The sequence below is a fragment of the Lemur catta genome, chromosome 15 (assembly GCF_020740605.2).
Source record: "Lemur catta isolate mLemCat1 chromosome 15, mLemCat1.pri, whole genome shotgun sequence".
NCBI lineage: Eukaryota > Metazoa > Chordata > Mammalia > Primates > Lemuridae > Lemur > Lemur catta.
Genome location: NC_059142.1, coordinates 52,871,710 through 52,895,884, shown reverse-complemented (window position 1 = coordinate 52,895,884; position 24,175 = coordinate 52,871,710). Strand labels below are relative to the sequence as shown.

Below are 24,175 nucleotides of genomic sequence, written 5' to 3'. Positions count from 1 at the left end.
ACTACAATTAGATACCACTTTACACTCACTAGGATGGCTATAATCAAAAAAATGATAATGACAAGTGTCAGTAAGGAAATGGAGAAATTGAAAGCTTCATACCCTGCTGGTGGGAATATAAAATGATGCAGCCACTTTGGAAAACAGTTTGACAGTTCCTCAGATCGTTAGTTATTATATGACTCAGGAGTTCCACTCCTAGGTAGCTGCCCAAGAAAAATGAAAAAAATACGTTCACACAAAAACTTGTACATAGCAGCATCACTCATAATAGCTAAAAGGTGGAATTAACCCCAGTGTCCATCAACTGATGAATGGAGCTACTGATAAATAAAATGTGGCAAGTCTATACAATAGAATATTATTTGGCTATAAAAAGGAATGAAGTATTGCTATGTGCTACAATCTCGATGAACCTGAAAACATTACACTAAGTGAAAGAAGACAGATGCAAAAGGCCATATATTGTATAATCCCATTTATGGGAAATATCCAGAAGAGCAAATCCATAGAGACAGAAAGTAGATTAGTGGCTGCCAGGGGCTGGAGAGGAGAAATGAGGAGTGACTGCTAATGGGTTTCCTTTTGGGGTCATGGCAATGTTCCAAAATTAGATAGTGGTGAGTAGTTGCGTAACTGAATATACTAAAAACCACTGGATTGTACACTTTATATAGGTGAATTGTATGGTATGTAAATTATATCTCCATAAAGCTATTTAAAAAATGCATCATAGACCTAAATGCAAGAGTCGAAACTATAAAACCCTTAGAAGAAGACACAGGATAAAATATTTGTTTGATTTGGATTGGGCAAAGAGTTCTTAGATATGACACAAGAAGCACAATTCCATACAGGTAAAAAAATGATAAATTATATTTCTTCAAAATTAGAAACAATTCCACTTCAAAAGACATTTAAAAAGTCTGAGTATGGTGGCTCAGCCCTGTAATCCTAGCACTCTGGGAGGTTGAAGTGGGAGGATCACTTGAGCTCAGGAGTTTGAGACCAGCCTGAGCAAGAGGGAGACCCCATCTCTACTAAAAATAGAAAAATTAGCCAGGTGTCGTGGCATGTGCCTATAGTCCCAACTACTTGGGAGGCTGAGGCAGGAGAATCACTTGAGCCCAGGAGTTTGAGGCTACAGTGAGCTATGACAACACCATTGCACTCTACCCAGAGTGAGACTCTGTCTCCAAAAAAAAAAAAGACATTAAAAAGATGAAAAGACAAGCTACCTTCTGAAAGAAAATCTTTGCAGATACATAAATGAAGGATTTGTACCCAGAATATATCAAGAACTCTTACAACTGGATATTACGAAGACAAAAAACTCAATTTAAAAATGGACAAGAGTTGAATGGATATTTCACCAAAGAAGATATAGGAATGCCTAATAAACACATGGAAAGATGCTCAGCATCGTTATTTATTAGTGAAATACAGTTAAAACTGCAGTGAGATACCACTTCACACCCACCAGGAAGGCCAGAATAGACAAGACAGACAATGTCAAGTGTTGAGAATGCAGGGAAATTGGAATCCCTGTGAAGTGCTGAGGGGAATGTAAAATGGTACAGCCACTTTGGAAAGTTTGGCAGTGTCTTAAAAAGTTAAACAATAAATTTACCTTATGATTCAGCAATTCTACTCCCAAGAATCTGTCCAAAAGTAATGAAAACATGTATACTCAAAGATATGTATACAGATGTTCATAGCAGCATTGCTCATAATAGCTAAAAAACTGGAAATAGTGCAAATGTACATCAGCTGGTGAAAGGATAAACAAAATGTGGTATATTGTGGTATACAACGAAACACTACCCAGCAATTTAAAGAAATAAACTACTGATACATGCTATACAACATGATTTAACTTCAAAAACATGCCAAGTGAAAGAAGCCAGATGTAACACAATGTATTGTGTGAGTCCATTCGTATGATATGTGACCAGAAGAAGCAAATTTACAGAGATAGAAAGTGGAACAATGTTTGCCTACGGCTGAGGACGGGAGTGGAATTAATTGTAAATGGGCATGATGGAACATTTTGGGATGATGGAAATGTTTTCAAGTGGATTGTGGTGATGGTTACCAAAATCATTGAACTGTTTGATGGATGGATTTTATACTATGTATATTATGCCCCAATAAAATTGTTAAAAAAATAACAGCACATAGAGGTTTATGCCTTTTGAATAAAATAAAGAGAAGAGCTTGATCATTAAAAGGGTGGGGTTCTTGGGAGCAAATGGCATTGAAGGTAGACTGTGAAGGCAGGTTATAGAACTCTCAAGTAGCCCAATGTGGAGAATAGTATTAGTAATGGCCTGAAGGTTACAAATGTTCTTACTGGATTAGAGAATAATGAGCAGATTAGTTGGTTGGGTCAGAAAGTTCTAGAAAGGTAGTGAGAAATAAAATTTAGGAGGTGGGTAGGAGCCAAAATTGAGAGGAACCAAATGGTGTTCTAAGAAAGATTGATCTCTAAAAACAAATTAAATTAAATTATTTTTTAAAATTGTGTTAAATTATTTAATCTAAAAGGGTATCTGTTTTTAAGAAAGGGGTATGGGTGGTTTGGAGAAGAGACTTGATAGCAAACTCTTACATGCTAACCCACTGTAACTGAACTTGGAAGGGACTGAGGTCTTGACCAGGCGTGCTTTGCACAAAGCACATATTCAAGAGTTTTGTGGCTTTGATGACTATGATGTTTTTAGCCTGGATGACCAGACAAGTGAGGAACCATTGACAGATATTGGGAATCTGGAGCAGAAACTGCTTTCAAAGTGAGTCCTAAATGTCAGCTGGTGCCTTACTGTGCCTTGTGATCCAGGGAAATTAGACAAAAACCCACTCCTTCCCCAAAACCATAGAATGGAGAATTTAATGCCCCCTCCAAGATTTCTGTGAATTCCCAAGAAACTAATGTTATGATCATCTTGGCTTCTGGGCTCCAGCATGCTGTCTTTGCCCCTCTACAGATGTGACATCAGTCCATTCTTCAGTTTCTCCCAAAAATTCCATTCACATGATGTAATCAAACTAAAGATTTGTGGGGAGTGATGAGTTGGAGTGTACGTTGTAGAAATGCAAACAACCCCAAAGGAATAATAAGCATTGTTACCCTAATGTTACCTTCAGCGAGTGAGTTTTACTGGCTCATAACTCACCAACCCCAGCCTTTCTCTGTCTTATTATTTTTTTTTTACTGTTTTTTTTAACTTACCCCAGACCCATGAAGGGACTTTCTCTGCCTTAATGTCTTCTTACTTCTCCTTTTTCTGACTCTTTACTCTTCCCTCTTGGAAGTAAAACAAATTACAAAGCAGTTTAGGTGCCATCAAGGAGCAACAAAAGCACCCATACCCTTAGTGTGTCGCTCTCCAGTCTAAGTCGCTCATTCAGGTATATCCCCCAAAAGATAGTGCCTTCCCTCAGGGGCGTTCTGGTGGCAGCTCTTCAGGTAAAATGCTCTCTATTCCTCCTCCTTCCTGAAGAAATCGTTATTCATAGAGTTTGAGGCAAAGATGGATAGGGCAGGTGGCTGAGGATTTGGTCTAAAATGCCAAAGAAAAGACCAGAAACAAAGGTTTGGGAGTTGAGTATGGGAAAGGAGAAGCCAGCATTTACTAAATGCCTGCTGGGCCTAGCCAGCTGCTATTGACATGTAATCTCATTTGATCTCAACAATAATCCTTTGGCAGAATTATTATTATCTGCATTTTACAAATAAAGAAATCAACGCTCAAAAAGTTCAAGTAACTTCTCCCAGGTCACACAGCTGGTAGACAGCAGCATCTGAATAAAGACCAGACTGTCTTCAGTCAAAGCCTCTGCTTTGAGTCTATGAGGAAGAGAGCGAGGATGTGAGAGAGGAGAGGGCTCAGAACACGTCTGTCTGTGTTTATGGGCTGGGCAAAAAGGTGGAGCAAGTGAGAAGTAGAAGAGACCGGAACTGTCAAGGCTTTTGGAAGCCGAGGGAAAGAGAGCCTCAGAAACGAGTGTTGAATTCTGCTGAGCATACATAGGTTGAATGAAGTGTGAGAAAAGACTAGGCTTTGTTGGTGTTCGGGACAACAGTTTCAGTAGCGGTGGGGGGGGGACTATTGTAAAGATTCGAGGAATTATTAGATGTATGGTGGGAGCAGACAGGATGAGTGGTTGGATGGGTGGGTTTGTAAGTGGGTGGATATTAAGCCATGGCAGCTGGAACTTTTCTTGCATTTGTTATGTAAGCTGGGGAGACCAGTATATGCTTGTAGGATGAGGTAAGTAAGAAACCAGTGGAAGGAGAGGAACAGAAAGATGGTTATTGATGGGATCTCAGAGGAGGTAGAGGTAGTTGGGAATGAGAATTCAGGTGAAGTTAACCTTGGAACAGGGAAAGAAAGAATGCCTCCTTGAGACCAGGAGAACACAAAGATAGAAATATGGAGAAGTTGTAAGATGTTGAAATTTCTGTAATAGAGAAAGGTTTTGAGAGAACTCCACAAAGTAGAAGGAGGAAGAGTACAGGGATTGGGGTTGGGAATTTGAGAATGTGGGAAGGCTTTCGAAATGTTGATGTGTGCCTTGCTCTAAATACTATGAAGCTATAGTTGTTAATACTATGTCATACTGGTTCAGAATAGAATAGAGTCCAGATCTAGGTATGTTTAGCATGATAAAAAGAGCTTATCAAATTAGTGGGGGAAATGGAATATTTGATAAATATTTTTAGCAAAATTTTCTATTTGGAAAAAAATATCCCACATAGCAGTCTACACCCACAAATGCCAGGTGTAAAAATACTCAAATACAAAAAAAAAAAAAAAAAGAAAGAAAGAAAGAAAAGAAAAAGGAAATAACATAAACCGGAAAGAGTAGAGATTATTTTTCAGTAGGGAAACAGCTAAATCTGGGTATTCAATGGGAATACAGTGTAATGGTTAAGAGCAGCCACAGTGGGAGACTGAGGCAGGAGGATCACTTGAGCCCAGGAGTTGGAGGCTGCAGCGAGCTATGATGATGCCTCTGCACTCTAGCCCAGATAACAGAGCAAGACCCTGTCTCAAAAAAAAAAAAAGAAAAAAAAAGCACACATAGGCTCTGGAATAAAAATAGCTGGATTTGGGGTCCTGACACTGCCTCTTACTGTGTGACCTTGGACAAGTTACTTGACCTCTCTGTACATTAGTTTTCTCTTATATAAAATAAAAAGAAAATAATAACATCTTCATAGGGTTATGAGGAATAACCCATGTAGTACATGTTAGTACAGTGCTGATATACAGTAACCCCTCAATAAGAGGTTATTATTATTTTGTGACCATTAAAAGCAATGAGGTCCAATCATAAGTATAGACGTGGAAAGATGCCTACAGTACATTAGGTGAAAAAAAGTAACTTGCAGATCAATATGTGCAATATTCCATTCAATTTAAAAAACAAAACAGAAAACTTGGATGTATTTGTATATGTATGGAAAAATCTGGAAGGCCATACCCAATTGTTAGTAGTGGGACTATTTCTCATGGAGTAGAGTTGGATTATCACTTTTATTTATTTATTTATTTTTTTGAGACAAAGTCTCACTTTGTTGCCCGGGCTAGAGTGAGTGCCGTGGCATCAGCCTAGCTCACAGCAACCTCAAACTCCTGGGCTTAAGCGATCCTCCTGCCTCAGCCTCCCGAGTAGCTGGGACTACAGGCATGAGCCACCATGCCTGGCTAATTTTTTTTTTCTATATATATTTTTAGTTGGCCAGATAATTTCTTTCTATTTTTAGTGGAGACGGGGTCTCGCTCAGGCTGGTCTCGAACTCCTGACCTCGAGCGATCCACCCGCCTCGGCCTCCCAGAGGGCTAGGATTACAGGCGTGAGCCACCGCACCCGGCCGGATTATCACTTTTAAAATTACATACCTCTATGTATTAATTTTTTTTGAAAGGACCTATATTGTATAATTTTTTAAATAAATAAAAACATGCTCTGGGGGAGAATTTTTTAAAAAACATGAATAACAAAAGCATCACTATAGCATTATAGAATTGAACAGTTAGAGGTGTTTGAAAAAAAAATTTTATTTTCTTTTTATTTGTGTGACCTAAAGCTTAAAGTATATTATTAAAATGTCATGTAGATGAAGATTTTTCAAATATAAGAAAACTTAGTAGGATTCCTGTAGCCCATGAGTTCCCACAGAGTTGTAGAAGAATGGAAAATGGGCTCAACTGTCTTTTATTGTATTATGTTATAGTTCATAGTGCTTTGGTGGCAAATGTCACAATATCTCATTGAGGCAGACATAATTTAGGGAATCTACTGACTGATATTTAATTTCACTGCGGTGTTAAGAATATTCACCAAAAGCTTAAATGCAAGATGATTAGGTAAATTATTTAAGATAGTGAATTCTAAATGAACTTTTTTCTTTTTGTTCACATGATGGGGAACAAATAGTTGCGTTTTTCTTTGTTGAAATCAATTTACTGATTTTGAGTTCTTGCTTAAAAAGTTGCCATTGATAGCATAGGGTTCCCACAGAATGACAGAAGTTCCCTTGGCATTGCCCTGAGTTCTTGTAGAGCCAGAACATCTTTATAGTGACTAAGATAAAGTCAGGTGTTAAGGAGTAGGGCCTGGAGCTACTTACTCTGTCAGTATGGTAGCCACTGGCCACATGCGGCTGTACAGCACTTGATGTGTGCTTGGTCCAGATTGAGATGGGCTATAAACAGTGGAGAAAACACACCAGATTTTGAAAAAAAAAAAAAGAATGTAAATAACTTCTTAATAATTTTTATATTGATTGCATGTTGAAATGATAGCATTTTGAATATATTGGGGTAAATAAAATATATTACAATTAATTTTACCTGTTTCTTTTTACATTTTTAAATGTAGCTGTTAAAAATTATTAAATTACATATGTGGCTTGCATTTGTGGCACACATTATATTCTTATTGGACAGCATGGATCTGTACTACGAGTAACAGTTGTAGTGGCTAGTGTGGACTCTACAGCTTTTAAAAACATTGTACCACAAAGAAATTTAGGTAAAACAATTGAAACTGATCAGGTATCTAATTTGAAAGCCTGGAACTGTAGGTAAAGACATCAAAGGCCAGTTGGTGACTGTCTTGTTATTTAAGATAATGCAAATGCTAAGTTTGATTATTTTGGGGGGAAAAACAATAGGTGGCTTGGTGGATTTTTTTGTTTTGTTCTGTTTTGGTTTTGGGTGGGAGAGAGTGAGGTCTTCAGTTATCTGGATAAATTCTTTGTACATTTGTTCATAAGGGCAGGAAAAAAATCCCTGCACAAACTAACTTTATTGAATGTTTATAACTCTGTTTATTTCTGTTTTATAAGCCTGCTCTTAGAAAATGACATTTTGATTCCTAATAGTTAATAGTATTGGTGTAATTGAGTTGATTTTCCAATTTTTTTTCCTTCACATTTGGTTAGAAAAACGTTGTACAGTTGTTTTCCAGGTAATAAGTACAACAATTTTTTTTTTGAAACGAGGTCTCGCTCTGTTGCTAGAGTACAAAGGTGTCATCGTAGCTCATGGCAACCTCAGACTCCTGGGTTTAAGCTATATTTTCCTGCCTCAGCTTCCTGAGTAGCTGGGACTACAGGCATCCACCCCCACACCCAGCTAATTTTTTACTTGGTAGGATGGAGTCTTGCCATGTTGCCCAGGCTGGTCTCGGACTCCTGGGCTCAAGCAATACTTCTGCCTTAGCCTCCCAAGGTGCTGGGATTACAGGCGTGAGCTACTGCTCCTGGTCTGAGAAATTGTTTTTTTAGGAAGATTGATCTGGTGATGGTCTTCCATCATGAGCTTTAATTAAAAAATAACTTTTTTGGCCAGGTTTGGTGGCGCACAATAATTTATTTCTTAATTTTAAGTGTTTTAAAGATTACTTTTTATAAATAGTGTTAATTTTTTGGATAGTTATGCCACACTTTCAAGCTATTTTATTGCTTTTTTTTAATGAAAGGAGCTTTAGAGTTTTTTTCTTATTATAAAAATAGTAGGTATCCATTGTAAAAAAACTAAAGCAATACAGAAAAAACAAAAAGATAACAGTAAAAACACTATAAAATCCCTCTACATAGAGAAAACCACTGTTAATATTTCAGTGAATGTTCTTTCAGGAATCTCTCCTGAGATATACACATAGACTTACATAAATGGTTAATACTATACCTGCTCTTTTGTAACTTGTATCTTTTGCTCAATAAATGTCTTTGGCATCCTTCCTTGACAATAAATGTAGAATTATATCGACATTTTTGATGGTTGCATAGCATTCTATTGATAGATTTATTAAAATATGTTACGTATTGATGGACATTTATACAAGGCATTTTTTGATGAGATCTTAAAACGATTACGTGTGATGAGTTCCACAGGCATCTTGGCTGAAAGTAGAGGTGTGTTTCTGTCTCTTGGTCTACGTATAGGACCTCTAGAAACTTTGAGGGACTCTAGAAATTGTAATAGAACTTTTTGTTTCATAAATATTTAATGTTTGTAATTCCTCTTCTTGGTATTCAGAGTCAGTATAAGATTTTGCAATATTTAATTATATTTATTTCTTTCTGATGGTGCTTTGTAAAGTTATACAGAAATTGTGTATGTGTTGAAAACACAGCATGTTCTAACATTTTCACCTCGGTTCAGAGATCTTTTGCTTTTGTTTGCAAAAACATAAAGTCGGGCAGTACTGTTCATGTGTTTTTTTGGTTGTTATTTCACTTTATTCCATAGTTTATTCTGGACAGGGAAGCTGTGCATCAAATTTATTGGTTCTTCCACTACACATGTAAAACAAAATATTCAAAGTTGATATGGAAAACAAAATGTTTTTGAGACTAAAGGGTCTGATGTACAATTTTTGTTTGCCTTTGTCAGAAAGAAAAAACCCTGGACTTTATCTGGTTGAGCATTTTATCGTCAAATGTAATGCCCCTGATTCGTGTTACAGTACAGGAAAAGGAAAAGTCAGATATTGCTCATGTCACAGAGAACTCCAAACACTTGGGTCCTCGTTCACATATATATGAAATAATAGACACTAAATTTATACAAACACAGAGGTGTTGGTTTTTGTCCTCCACCCCACCCCCACTTACACATTATTCTTTGCCTTTCTCAGATGGTCAGATGGGTGTGTACTTTATGACAAGGGATTTGGAGTGGGCCAGACCATGAGTTCAAATCTTGCCTCTCTTGGCCTCTGCTGTTTCTTAACTATGGGACTTTGTGCAAGTCACTGAACTCTTCTGATCCTTAGTTTCCTCAACGGAAAAATGGGCATAAGAAAACCTATCTCACAAAGAACATTTAAGAGGGATAATTTTGGTAAACTTCTGTATCTTGCTTACCATATGTGCTTGAAAATTAAGCTAAAATTCAAATGACATCATAATCCGACTTGTGCCAAATTCTTCCTCCCCATATGATTTCTTTAATTGAGGTGAAATTCGCGTAACAAAATTAGCTATTTTAAAGTATACGATTCAGTAGCATTTTGTACATTCACAATGTTGCACAACTGCCACCTCTATTCTAAAACATTTTTATCACCTCAAAATAAAACCCAGCACCAGTTAAGCAGTTTCTCCCCATTCTCCCCTGCCCCCAACCCCTGACAACCACCAATCTGCTTTCTTTCTCTATGGGTTTACCTATTCTGGATGTTTCATGCACATGGAATCATACAGTATGTGAACTTTTGTTTTGGCTTCTTTCATTTAGCATGTTTTGGAGGTTCATCCATGTATCAGAACTTCGCTTCTTTTTATGGCTAAGTAATAGCCCATTGTATGGACATATTTTGGATACATCATATATCACATTTTGTTTATCCATTCATCTGTTGATGCACATTTGGATTATTTCCATCTTTTGATTATTGTGAATAGTGCTTCTATGAACCCATATGATTTTAATGTCTGTTATTTCATTGTATTTTATTTCTTAGAGTTATTTTAGAAGAACGAATGAAGGAGCATGGACAATACCTGAGGCCAGGAAAGTCCTAGTCTTTGCTGATTGTATACTATAAAGTATGTGGAAATTAAAGGATTGATTAAAACAAAGTTTGTACTTTGGGTTTTCTGTTGCCATACTGTGCCCCTTGCAATATATTCATTAAGGAAACTTAGTCATTTGTAGAGTTTTCCACAGCCTGAATTTTGCTGATTTCCTCCCTGAACTGTCATTAATCATGTTCTGTTCTATTTCATGTAAATTGGGGTGGTTGGGTCCAGCAGCTTGATCAAATTTATTTGCTTTTTAAAGCTTCAAATTTGTACATATTTATGTATTTGGTAAGACTGCTTTTTTATGTTCTCCATCACTGTAGGCATGTATCGGGTTGTCTTTTTTGAGGTGGGGGGGTTGGTGATTGATGAGTCACCAAATTATTAATTTAATAAGGGTTATATTCTAATTCTGTCATTCCTTTGTTCCTTAGCTGGAATATTTCTGTAAAGAGAAGCTTCCCCTCACCTATTAGTTGTTCATTCACCCAGAGGTGCAGTTCATATAGGAAAGGCAAGAGAAATGCTTCATGCTTTTACCAGTTTTTAGAGTAAAGAATTGGATTACCAACCTCTTTCAGTGGTGATTTTAAAAAAAATCATTATGGGCTCTCGTGGACTTATGCACAATTACTATATTGTAATCCTTGCTGTTATTATCCTGATGAAGCTCAGTATATTCCATCTGTGCTCAGGGGGAACCTCTTCACATCAGCTCTTGAGTCCTTTTGACATGACACTAGGAGGCTTTGAGAGCTTCCTTGTTGTCTGGTGCTCCAAGATGTTCCAGCCTCATCTTGTGCATTTCCTGCCTCAGGCTTGTTCCTGTGAGTGGTAAATGACATGTGGAGACTGCAGTCTGGGTGCCAGAGGTGCTCACTGCTACTTTGCTGGTCTTTGTTTCTAGGCCTTTTCAGTGGACAGAGCTAGGAAACATTGTTTGTAAGGATAAAATACATCATGAGTTTTTATTGATAGCTGTAATTCAAATTCAGGACGACACAGTTTTTTCCTAACCTTGGCTTTCTTTAACTTTCTCCCAGGTGATTCTCAATGACACCAGGTATGATAAAGTTAAATCACATAATTACTCATTTGCTTAATGCCACATTCTCAGGAAACAAAATACTACTACCAATCTTATGATTACTGTAAACAGTTTGAGATAAATTTTTCACAGTTTTCTTCCCTGTTGGTTGTACAGTTAAATGCAGTGTTTCCAAGTTATTTGGAATAGTTTCTCTCTGTGTGGTTATGCCACTAACTGGACATACACTTAGGTTCATTTGTTTCATTTTACATTTGATTTTTAGGAATTGCTTTAAAATTTTTTTAATTTGACTGGGCATAATAGCTCACACCTGTAATCCCAGCACTTTGGGAGACCAAGGTGGGAGGATTGTTTGAAGCCAGGAGTTCAAGACCAGCCTGGACAACTTAGTAAGATCCCATCTCTACAAAAAATTAAAAAATTAGCTGAGTGTGCTGGCATGTGCCAGTAGTCCTAGCTACTCAGGAGGCTGAGACAGGAGGGTCGCTTGAGCCTAAGTGTTTGAGGTTGCAGTGAGCTATGATCATGCACTGCACTCCATCCTGGGCCCTGAGTGACAGAGGTGTGAGCTACTATGCCCAGCCTGAGATCAGCTTTTTAATTTTTTTAATTTTATTTTTTATTTAATTTTATTTTTTTGAGACAGAGTGCTGTGGTGTAGCCTAGCTCACAGCAACCTCAAACTCCTGGGCTCAAGGGATCCTCCTGCCTCAGCCTCCCGAGTAACTGGGACTACAGGCGTGCACCACCACGTCTGGCTAAATTTTTCTATTTTTAGTTGCCCAGCTAATTTATTTCTATTTTTAGTAGAGATGGGGTCTCGCTCTTGCTCAGGCTGGTCTCAAACTTCTGAGCTCAAACGATCCTCTCACGTTGGCCGAGATCAGCTTTTTAAAGGAACTTTGCATTGACTCTTCTGTTGAAATGAAAAGTCCTTTTTTCAATCTGTGAATTATTGACCCTAATTTTAGATTTTTGTGTATCATTGCTCTTGATCTTTAATGCAAGGCAAAACTATAATTAACTCTATACATATTTCTTGATAATTTCTTTTCTTTTAATATTACAGCAAAAAAGGGCATTTCTAATAGAACCTTGTCACCTGCTTTAAGCCTTTAGCCCTCAAGTCAGTAGTGCTCTTCTCTTGCTAGGTTCAGTCAGTGCCACCTGTAAGCCAATTGTCTGTGGATTTCACTGCCCCAGATCCCTCACCTGAGTGCTCACAGGTACTAAAACTCCATAATCCCACACTGAGCTCAGCCTGGACCACTCCAGACACAAAACCTACTTCTGTCCGTTTTTTGTTCATCATTTTGGCAAGATATTCGTCAATGTAACATCTTCAACTTTTCTGATTTTACCTAATGTATAATAAACATATAATCCCTAACGCATAGAAAATATATTTTACTAAGGTTCATCAGTAAATGACTTAAATTATTTGAGATGGCTGCTTCTACTTAAGGCAACTAGGCACCTCCCTGCTCTATAAATTATGCACTTGGAAAATAGGGCTAGCAAGTGCTAGACATAAATAATTGATAATTAGTTTTCCTAAATGATGAATTGTGCTGTTGTATCACTGCAGATGGCTGTTATTTGTGTTTTTAAGTTTTGATACGTAACTTTGAAGAATTCCTCGGTGATTGCTTTGATTTTGGCTGCTATTAATAGCAGCCAAATAATGTTTTCCTGCATGTTATTTAATTCAAGAATTGCCTCACTCTGTGGTGAGCGATTTTATCCACATTGTTTTGTTTAATAGGTGTTTCTAGTCTAAAGCTTCATGTGTAGAAAATTTTAAAAATGAACATTTGGTTCAGCTTTTGTTAGAATTTTCTTCTCTGTCTTCCTTCCCATGGCATCTCCACAGGTTCAAAGTGTTAAATCTCATGTTTTTAGTTTGCTCTAGATCTTCAGTGAAAATTACAAGTGACTTAGGGAGTTTATGTATATCCTAGCTGTGTGACATGTGAACAAGCCTTTTGCCATTTCATAAATTCTTTGTATGAATTTGAGAATTGGGGTATATGAGAGGATTGATAAAGGTATATTATGGTATGTGTCCTTTACTTTGGACAGTGTACTTTTATGGGACAATTAGTTTATAGAAATTTAGGGTAAGAGGCATTCATTTAATCATCAAAGTTAAAATGTGGCCAGTCTCGGTAGCTCAGGCCTATAATCCCAGCACTTTGGGAGGCTAAGGTGGGAGGATCACTTGATCCCATGGAGCTGGAGGCTGCAGTGAGCTTCATCACACCACTGCATTCCAGGCTGGGCAACAGAGTGAGACCCCATCTCTAAACACACACACACACAGACACACAAACGTATTCCCAGGTGGAATTTTCAGTGTTACCCGAGCCTCCCTTGGTGACTTCTCAGTGACATCACATCCTGGCACAGTTCCTTGGTTTGTCTGCATAAGGCTGATGAGAATTCTGACCCCTGACTGCTGATTTCATCTGGGTACTATCCTGTAGTGCAAATGTCCCTGCCTCCTGGCTGATTAGGGTGGGGCAGAGAGGACCTGCCATGACTGATGCGCCAGCAGCCCTGGCTGTTAGCACTGTCATGAATTTGAAGCTGAAGGGGGTGTGTGTGTGGCCTTCTTCCACAACACTAAACTGCCCCCTTACTGAACACCATTGTCTATATGGTAACTGGTAGGTAAAGGCAGCAAAAGCTCCACTGTGTAAATTCATTTTTTCCTATGAAACAATCTTATGTTTTGTAGCATGTTCAAGTGAAGCACCTTCATCATAGAGGATTGTAGAGGTATAGAAGTAGTAGTAGGTGGGTACTGAGACTTCTGTGTGTAGGTATAAGCTGGCTTATGACAATCTAGGCAAAGCAATGTATGTGTGTGTCTGAGGATACAGGAAAACTCAGTTTCTTCTGTACTCTCACAACACAGTCAACACAGAAGACTTCTGTGATCTCTGGCCATAAAAATGTGTGGGGATTTCTTCTCACCAGCAAGTAATCGATTAATTCTGGAGTGGCTACCAGCTGGGTGTCTTCTAATTCAATTTGATTCTGACACTTGGGGCGCTTCCGCAGGGGCTTGGCCTCCAAAACCGCCCGCCACGTCCAATGCACATTGTGATGTGCCCCAGGTTGTTTTGCCTGTGCTTCTGACCAACCAGCTATAATTGGGATTCCCATGACCCCCTCCTTGGGTTTGATTATCTTAATAGAGTGGCTCAAAGAACTAGGGAAACATTTAGGCTTGTTGGTTTATTATAAAGGATATTACAAAGGATATAGATTTAAAAAATGCGTAGGGTGAGGTTATGGTGGGAAGGGGCTCAGAGCTTTCATGCCTTCTCCAGCCTCTTTAACTTCCAGGAAACTCCATTTATGGAAGCTTCATTACGTAGGAATGATTGACTAAATCATTGGCCACTGGTGATCAACTTAACCTTTACCCCCCTCTCCCCTCCCCAGAGATTGAGGGGTAGAATGAGAGTCCTAACCCTCTAATCCTGCTGTTTGCGGTGACCAGCCTGCATCCTGAAGCTACCTAGGGGCTGCCAGCCATCAGTCAGCTCATTAGCATACATAAAGACATCACTTTGGAGATTCCAAGGATTTTACAGTTGTATGCCAAGAAATGGGGACAAAGACTAAGTATATATTTCACATCACAGTGTATATACGTGCTGATACCTGTAGTTGAGATTCTCGGATACATGGACTAACTACTTCAACTTTAGAGGAAAAAATTCAAGAACAAAAACTATAGAGTCATTAATGTATATCTTTTGGCTGGTGGTATTTTAGATCATAAGGTTTCAATTAAGAATATTAAAAGGAAAACAATGATCTGTTTTATGTTTAGTATCTTGGGTTCTCCCTGCTATGACTTTGCTTATTTTGTGCCATTGTCCCAAATCAGGAAAAGAAAACACTCCTGGGGTTAGAAATTGTTCTAATTATTTGTTGAAAGCGTTAGCATTTTTTAAAATCAGCTTTTTTACTAGGCTAAGTTTGACTGCTTTCTGCTTGTCTGATTTTTTCTGTTTGTCCCTCTCTAGGAAGCTATTTTGCCAGCCACTTCATTATGGGAGGAGAGAAGTTTGACTCAACCCATCCAGAAGGTTACCTGTTTGGAGAGAACAGTGATCTGAACTTTCTGGGGAACAGACCGGTCGCGGTATGGCTGTAATGAATTTACTTCCACATGGGGTTAAGTGGCCAATTTAGTCTTACAAAAAATAAGTTTGCGGTTGCTGGTACAGCAGAGTTTGTAGCTTGGGCTGCGTGAGAGAGGAATTAGGAGCCAGACCGCAGCCTCTCTGGTCGTACTGGGTCTCCTGGCTCTAGAGGAGACCTGCGGAAGGGATCCTAGAGTCTGTGTGAGGGTGAGGGTGAGGGTGACTGACAAAATTAAGCTTTCCTGAGCATGCAGACCTCTGCCTGAAGGGCCCCTGTTCAGACAGCTCTTTCTCAGCCCCGCCCGCCTGCACTGACCTTGCTCTTCTTCAGGGCAGTTAACACCAGGCTTTCACTGATTTGCCTCTTTCTCTGTTTATTGTCTGCCTTCCCCTTTAGAATGTAAATTTCACTGGGTAAGGACTATTTATACTGAGGTATCCCAGATCTAGAACAAAGCCTGGCACATAATGATAAGACCTTAATAAACATTTGTTGAATGAATGACTGAAGAAGTTTCCCTTGATATCTGAGTTGATATGAGAATAGTCTCTCAGTTCCTTCAGCTCATCCTCTAAACTGAATCGAGTACCTTCCCTGCACCCAGCACGAGGCTTTGTAGTAACAGCTGTCTGGCAGTTGTTGAGTGGCTGCTGTGTGCTAGGAAAGTCCTAGAGACTTTTCAGACATTGTTCCTACTCCTTATGAAGACCCACCTGACAGGGTCTTATTATTTCTCCCATATGATAAGAGCGAACTGAGGTTCCAAGAGATGAATGATAGTAGCCAGCATTTATGAAGTGCATACCACGTTCCAGGCTCTGAGTGTTTTCTGTACACTTTTCTCAAGGTCACATAACTAGGTTTGCCTGGCCACAGATCAATAACCTTTCCACTGCTTTGCACTGCCTCAAAATATTCTGCCTTCCTCAAGGTACTCCCAGTTTAGTGGGGCAGACAAAACATATAAACAGGAAATATTAAATAACAATAAAGATCCCAAGCGGTTGAATTCTATAGGAACTGAGAATGGGAGAAGAGAATGGCAAGGGCAGGTTGTGGAGGAGGGAGTTGAGAGGGGCTTTGAAGGACGACTGGTCGGACGGGTGTTGGGAGAGGAGCTTTCCAGGAGTGAGGCACGGACAGCACAGGTCCAAAAGCATTCATGTTGTCATTGAATCAGCAAACATTTGCTGAGCAACTACTGTGTGCCAGGTACTGTGGGTGGAGCTGTGGATACAGAGCTGAAATGAGCGTGCTTCCTTCCTCCCTGGAACAAATAAGGAAATGAGTCTGGCCTGATGGTTGTCAACGGAAAAAAAAAGCCAAACTCTGTAAAATAATTTTAAAGAGATTTATTCTGAGCCAAATTTGAGGACCATGACCCGGAGCCACGCCCAAGAGGCCTTGAGCAAGTGGACTCGCTGTGGCTGGGTTACAGTTTGGTTTTATACATTTCAGGGAGACAGGGGTTACAGGTAAAGTCATAAGTCAATACGTGGGAGGCATACCTTGGTTTGACCCAAAAAGGTGGGCCATCTCGAAGGGTGGGGGGGGCTTACAAGTTATGGGTGGGTTTTAAAGATTCTTTGGCTTGTAATTGGTTAAAGACATGAAGCTTTGTCTAAAAGCTTGGAATGTTTTAACATAGGAGCTGTTTATCAGAGATAAGCCACCAGACATAGATTTGTTGTGTAAACTGAAGACCTGTAGGTTTGTCTCATACCCTTAGGCCTGTTAATGGGTTACAAAGGATGTCCCCAAGAAGGGAGCAGGGCATGATAAGGCAGGTCTGACCTCCCTCCTCCTGGCAGGCAATTTAGTTTTAGGATATTCATTTGGCCACGAGGCGGTCCATTTAGTCAGCTGATGGGGGAGGGGGGTGAGCCTTAAAATTTTATTTTAGTTCACATGGTAAAACAAGATTGGAACAGTAGGTGGGGTCTCTGTTACCTTAAGAGGTTTTTGACTCTCTCCTGTAGGTTATGGGAAATATTTAAGATTTTTAGGCAGGTGACTGACCTGGAGAAATTGTGTTTGTTTGTTTGTTTATACAGGGTCTCCTACTGCCTGGGCTACACAGTTCAATGGCATCATAATAGCTCACTGCCAACCTCAGACTCCTGGGCTCAAGCAACCCTCCTGGCTCAGCCTCCCAAGTAGCTGGGATTACAGGCACATACTACCACGCCTGGCTAATTTTACTTATTTATTTATTTTTGTAGAAATGGGGTCTCACTTATGTTGCCCAGGCTAGTCTTGAACTCCTGGCCTCAAGCTATTCTCCCGCCTCAGACTCCCAAAGTGCTGGGATTACAGGCCTGAGCCACTGCGCCCGTCTGAGAATTTGTTTTTTTAGGAAGATTGATCTGGTGATGGTCTTCCATTGTGAACTTTAATTAAAAAAATAACATTTTTGGCCAGATTTGGTGGCACATGCCTGTAATCCCAGCACTTTGGGAAGCCAAGGTGGGAGGATTGCCTGAGGCCAGGGGTTTAAGACCAGCCTGGTCAACATAGCAAGACCCTATCTCTTCCAAAAATATTTAAAAATAGCTGGGTGTGGTAGTGTGCACCTGTGGTCCCCCCTACTCAGGAGGCTGAGGCAGGAGGATTGCGTGAGCCCAGAAGTTCAAAGCTGCGGTAAACTATGATCATGCTACTGCACTGCAGCCTAGGCGACAGAGCAAGACCCTATCTCTAAAAAAAAAAAAAAAAGAAAGGAAAAAAATTTTTTTGTTGATTTTTGTTGTTTTTCTTCCTATCTGGAGTTACCTCTGTTTTAATTTTAAGTCTAGTAGTACCCTTCAAAATACCAAGTCCCTTCTGCTTCAAATTAAGTTATGACAACTCATACTAAATGTCTACTCTTTGCTTGTGTTACCACTACCATAGCAATTAGAATAGAAAGATCTTTCTTTTTTTCCTGAAAGCCAGATAAGAATGTTTCGTCACTCACCAGGAGTCAGCTCATGCTTAGAAAGTGGCCCTTTCTCCTTATGTGGACTTGACGTTTGCATCAGTTTTTTTCTTTCCTCTGTTGGAAATAGTGTTTTACATATTTTTAAAAATTTTAGACTTTTCAAACCATAAAGGTGATTTAAAAATAAGTATTAATAAACGCACCATGCACCTTGGCCTATAGTCCCAGCTAATCCGAGGCTGAGGCAAGAAGATCACCTGAGCCCAGGAGTTCTGGGCTGTAGTGTGCTATGCCAATCGGGTGTCTGCACTAAGCTCAGCATCGATATGGTGACCTCCTGGGAGCGGTGGACCACCAGGTTGCTTAAGGAGAAGTGAACAGACCCAGGTCGGAAATGGAGTAGGTCAAAACTCCTGCGCCAGTCAGTCCAATCAGTAGTGGGATGGAGCCTGTGAATAGCCGCTGTACTCCAGCCTGGGCAATGCAGTGAGACCCTGTCTCAAAAAAAAAAAAAAAAAAGTAAATGCTTGTTTAGGTTCCTTTTGAGGTTTATCCTGGCTGGCAAACTTTTCCAAAGTTGCCTGTGCAGCCTGCGAATGACTGAGGTCTTCCTGAAATACTAGGTAGCTGCCTTGAGGCATTTTTCCCAAAGGAGCATAGATTTTGGAGTTTTTGTTGTTGTTTTTATGTAGTAATCATTAAGTATGCCTAATGCTGTACAGAGCAAATGTTTTCAAAACACATAATTTCATGCTAGGAAAACAAATCAGAATAACTTCAAAAAGCTACAGAGAAATATAGTATTCAGAATTAATGTAGCACATTTCTCTTTTCTTTCCCCACATGTTATTTAATAATAACAGTGGCTAACATCTGTTAGTCATTGTAATTACTATACTATTGTATTAGCAATAACACTTGCTATTTTCTAGGCCTGGTTGTTCTAAGCTCTTCATATGTGTTATCTCATTTTGTCCTCACATCGTTATGAGGAAGGTCCTCATTTGACAGGTAGAAAACAAGGAGTTTAAAATAAAGATTTCAAAACATTTAAGGGATTGAATCAGGACTTGAACCCAGCAGTCCAGCTCCAGAGCCTCAGCTACTCTGCCGTTTCTGCTAATAAGGTCAGGTGTACATAGGAACTCTGCCCACGTTCTGTTCATGAGTCTGTTTGTATAAGTCGTCAAATGCAATTTGTGAGATATTGATAGATATCTAAAAGTAGAACAAGTGGCAGTGATATGTTCTCTTGGAGCACCTCTTCAGAGTGTTTGCATTTGGTGTGTAATTCCATCTGCTGGGCTGACCTCTGGGTTTTGCCATGACTGCACATCACACTTGTTTAGGGGAAGGCCCAGAGATTGAAGATTGACATGCAGCTTGAGTTCTGAAGAAGTGACTTCCACTCTCTAGTAACAGATCTGGGTGTCAGCACATGAGGTCAGGTTGCAAGGAGAGAGAACAGCCTTTTAAAGCCATCCACCAGCATGCGGCAAGAGCAGCTTTTTTCCCAGGCAGAATGAATATGGGCAGTGGAATATGTTGAAACCAAGTGCTATGTTAAGGTATAAATGCCGCAGAATTCCCGGCTTTTGGGATCTCTGGGATTTCCTATCATTTTTTAATGAGCAGACCAAAAAGCCTATCATTCGGCTGAGCAACACCTAGCACTATAGATCTACCACTTAGGACAATCCATTAAAGCCACATTTATTATCAAGCCTTAAGGGTCAGATTTAAAGATTTTTTTTATATACAAAAGGATGGTGGAAGAGAGTTGGAATCAAGATTTTACGGTTTTTTTGTTTTTGTTTTTTTTTTGAGACAGAATCTTGCTTTGTTCCCCGGGCTAGAGTGCCATGGCGTCAGCCTAGCTCACAGCAACCTCCAACTCCTGGGCTCAAGTGATCCTCCTGCCTCAGTCGCCCAAGTAGCTGGGACTACAGGCATGCACCACCATGCCCGGCTAATTTTTTCTATATATTTTTAGTTGTCCGGTTAATTTCTTTCTATTTTTAGTAGAGACGGGGTCTCCCTCTTGCTGAGGCTGGTCTCAAACTCCTGACCTCAAGTGATCCTCCCATCTCGGCCTCCCAGAGTGCTAGGATTACAGGCGTGAGCCACCATGACCGGCAAGATTTCACATTTTATTTATATCTTACTATTAAACTCTTTGTAACCTTGGTAAGCCTATCACTCAGGCTCTCAAATTGCCTACTTGAAAACCAGGGACAGTTCTGACTTTAGAGGAATGTAATGCTTGGAAGATGCCTTGGAGTTGTTGGACAAAAAGCAGCGTGGAGCAATGTTAGCTACACTCACTAACCTTTCAGTCTGGCTATTTCTGTAGCTACGGAGAGTCCTGGGTGGAGATAATCTACCCTGGTTTTTAAACACTGTCTTAAATAGTGAACCAGGTCTTTCTCGTCTATAGAGAGGAGTTAATCAGTTATGAAATGTTAAATAAAGACATCCCTGCCCTTCCTAGGTGGTGGAAGAGCTGGTGCTGCTTTTTTACTCCCTTATTGAGTTAGGTCGTGTTTTGTTGAGTTAAATTACTGCTAAAGCTGTAGGTTATTTAGAGGCTTAATAAAATTAGGATTGTCAGAGTATCAAGCGATGCCTCGATTCCACCTGCCTTTTGTAGCTAAAAGTTCAAACCCTTCCTGTCATCTTAGAGGGAAAGCAGTGGAGTTTCAGGCTACATCTCGTGTGTGCCTAGTGGAGCCCCGTTGACACAGTTTCTTCCTCTCCGTGCTCCCTGCAGCCAGGGCTGCACAGCTGGTGTCACTGGTAAGAACTAAGGTACATACAATGTGCTTTTCTTCTTTTTCTAGTAGAGATATACCAGAAAGTTGTACTTAAATCCAGTTTCTGTAAGTTGAACCCTTTTATTCACACATGTGCAGGGAGAGCAAGTTATTTAAACTTGGCGGTGTATCCATTTGTGAAGTAGAGTTTTGTACATATAGGACAGTCATGTGCTGTTTATTCATTCAACAGATATTTATGAAGCAGATACTGTGCTAGGAACTGGGAATACAAACATGAACAGATGTGGCCCCTGCCCTGAGGGAGCTTGGGGCAGAGTGGGGCAGGCAGACTTGCCCTGACTGTGATGTGCTGCAGTAAGTTCTACGAGAGAGAGGACCAGAGTGCCCTAGAGCAGTGGTCCCCAACCTTTTTGGTGCCAGGGACCGGTTTCATGGAAGACAAATTTTCCATGGATGGCTGAGGGTGTGGGAGGTGGTTTTGGGATGATTCAAGTGCATTATAGTTATTGTGCAGTCAAACCTCTCTGCTAATGATAACCTGTATTTGTAGCTGCTCCCCAGCGCTAGCATCATCGCCTCAGCTCCACTTCAGATCATCAGGCATTAGATTCTCATAAGGAGCTCACAACCTAGATCCCTCACATTTGCAGTTTACAGTAGGGTTCACACTCCTATGAGAATGTAATGCCCCCTGACCTGACAGGAGGTGGAGCTTATGCAGTGATGTGAGCGATGGGGAGTGGCTGTAAATACAGATGAAGCTTCACTTTCTCATCTACTGTTCACCTCCTGCTGTGTGGCCTGATTCCTAAGAGGCCATGGACTGGTACCAGTCCACCAGTCCACCGCCTGGGGGTTGGGGACTGCAGCCCTAGGGCACATAGCAATGGGGACATCCTCTCTCTAAGGCAGGGGCTTCTGAGAGATGACTCTTGAAGCTGGAGGGATGAGTAGGAAGTCCGAGGTGGGGGACATCTGGAGAGGTATCCAAGGCAGAATAAATAAGCAACACAAGGAAGCTCAAAGATGTAGACGTGCATGTTGGGTTTTCAGATGGTGAGTAGCCTATACAGATTGGATTGTGAGAGGTGTTGGCTGGAGATGAGGCTGGAAAGACAAATTGGGCCTGGGTTTGTAGGGCTGTTCTAAGAAGTTTTTGCTTTTCTTCCTATGGCAGTAGAGAAATCACAGTCATGAATGGCTTTGCCACTGACCAGCTTTGTGGTGTTGGTTAAGGTGTTGGCCAATCACTGAGCTTCAGTTTCACCATCTATAAAAATACCTATCTTGCAGGAATATTTTAGAGACTCAAAAAATAACTATTACAATCTGATTTGCATTTTAGGAGATTAACTCTATAAATTAATTCATAGTGTAGAGAATGAATCAGAAAGACAGGAAATGAGACCAGTTAGGAAGTAGTTTATTTTAGTTAAGAAAAAAGATACAGAATACCTGAATAGGATAAGAGCATTAAAAATAAACATGGTACAGGCTTTCCATCCTGAACTGTGGCCCAGTTTGTCTGTAACCTTGCAAAGAAGGCCGCAGCGCTGTGACTTACTCAAAGCCTCAATTGGCCACATTTTGGTCCTAAGCCAAGGTCAAGCCAAATCCTAGAACCCCTGCTGAGATCCCTAGAGCTTTTCAGAGCCTTAAAAAAATAGTCGATAGTGCTCAACTTGGTAGCTTCAAACAGCTCACAGTTAAGGAAGCCAGGCTGAATGTGTGGATGTGGTTTTATAACAGAGAGATCTTAGGCAAGCGTGGCATCATTGGCTATAATGTTTCAAGACCGATCTTTAACATCTGATTGTATTTGATTTATTACTATTATTTATTTTTATTTTATTTTTTTAGAGATGGGGTCTCTCTCTGTCATTTAGGCTAGAGTGCAGTGGCGATGTCATAGGTCACTGCTGCCTCTAACTCCTGGCCTTAAGCAATCCTCCCGCCTCAGCTAGGACTACAGACATGTGCCACCATACCCAGCTTAATATTTTGTTTGTTTTTTGTAGAGATGGGTTCTAGCTATGTTCCTCAGGCTTGTCTTGAACTCCTGGACTCGAGCGATCCTCCCACCTCGGCCTCCCAAAGTGCTGAGATTGCGGGCATGAGCCACTGTGCCTGGTCCTGGTTTAGTGTTTGAGTGTTCTTGGACCACGTGTGATCAGACTGCTATCTGAATAAAATAAGAGGTGTCAAAAAATAATAAAATAAACTAAACATGGTACAGTTCAAGAATTGTGGGCTGTGTGAGTTGAGGGAAAGGGCATAATTAAGGCAAAGGACTCTCTGAGGAGCAGCCTCTGTGAAAGGCCACTGCTGAAACTGGATGCTGTGCACGTGTGATATTTGAACAGTCATCTGCGCCCTGGCCACAGGGTAACTGACTGAGTGGGCCAGAGTACATGGACCCTGGCACCTACTGCCCGACAGCCCGAAAGCTCATGGTGGGAATGGGCCTCTTTTTCCTGTGTGTGTGTGTGTGTGTGTGTGTGTGTGTGTGAAAAAGAGAGAGAGATTGGATTACTTGCCCTTTGCATGCTATCTTCTTTCCTCCTTCCTTCCTTTATAATTGTACTACAATTGGTTTTGGCATTTAGTTTGGCAATATTAATTAAACTTTTAGCTCCATATACCCTTTGGCCTAGCCATTTCACTTCTCTGAATCTCTTCTACAGAAATACTTTAAAAAGGATGAAATAATTCCTATTTGCAATGTATATTATAGAATTACTTATAGTAGTACAAAATTAGAAAATATATAAATATAGCTGTGCAAGAGCAAGACCCTGTCTCTGCAAAAAATAGAAAAATTAGCTGGGCGTGGTGGTGCACCTGTAGTCCCAGCTACTCGAGAGGCTGAGGCAGGAGGATCACTTGAGCCCAGGACTTGAGGTTGCTGTGAGCTATGATGATGCCACTGCACTCTACCCTAGATGACAGAATGAGACTCCTCTCCATAAAAACTGAATATATATATATATATATATGGCCATTATAGGGGAATGGTTAAATAAATTATAGTATGTCTATGCTATGAACTTTATTCAGCAAAAAATTAGGTGGATCTGTGTCCACTGAGCTGACAATATGTCCACAACCACATCACTTACGGAACAAAGAAGTTGCAGCTTATAATGTAGTCTGATTTCATTTCTGGTAAAAATAACAATATATATATGTGTACATTTATGTATATACATTTATAGCTA

At 40.1% G+C, this 24,175-nt stretch overlaps 1 protein-coding gene across 4 annotated transcripts in view; it reads left to right on the top strand.

Moving 5' to 3' along the window:
- The window catches only part of RNF157 (ring finger protein 157), a 78,416-nt gene that overhangs the window by 5,037 nt on the left and 49,204 nt on the right, over positions 1-24,175 (top strand). For 3 of the 4 annotated variants that reach the window (XM_045525732.1, XM_045525733.1, XM_045525730.1), the window contains exon 2: positions 15,140-15,258. In XM_045525732.1, coding sequence (XP_045381688.1) covers positions 15,140-15,258 — 119 coding nt within the window. Of the gene's footprint in view, positions 1-15,112; positions 15,259-24,175 lie in introns of those variants that run through there. The other variant, XM_045525731.1, reaches the window with a different exon arrangement.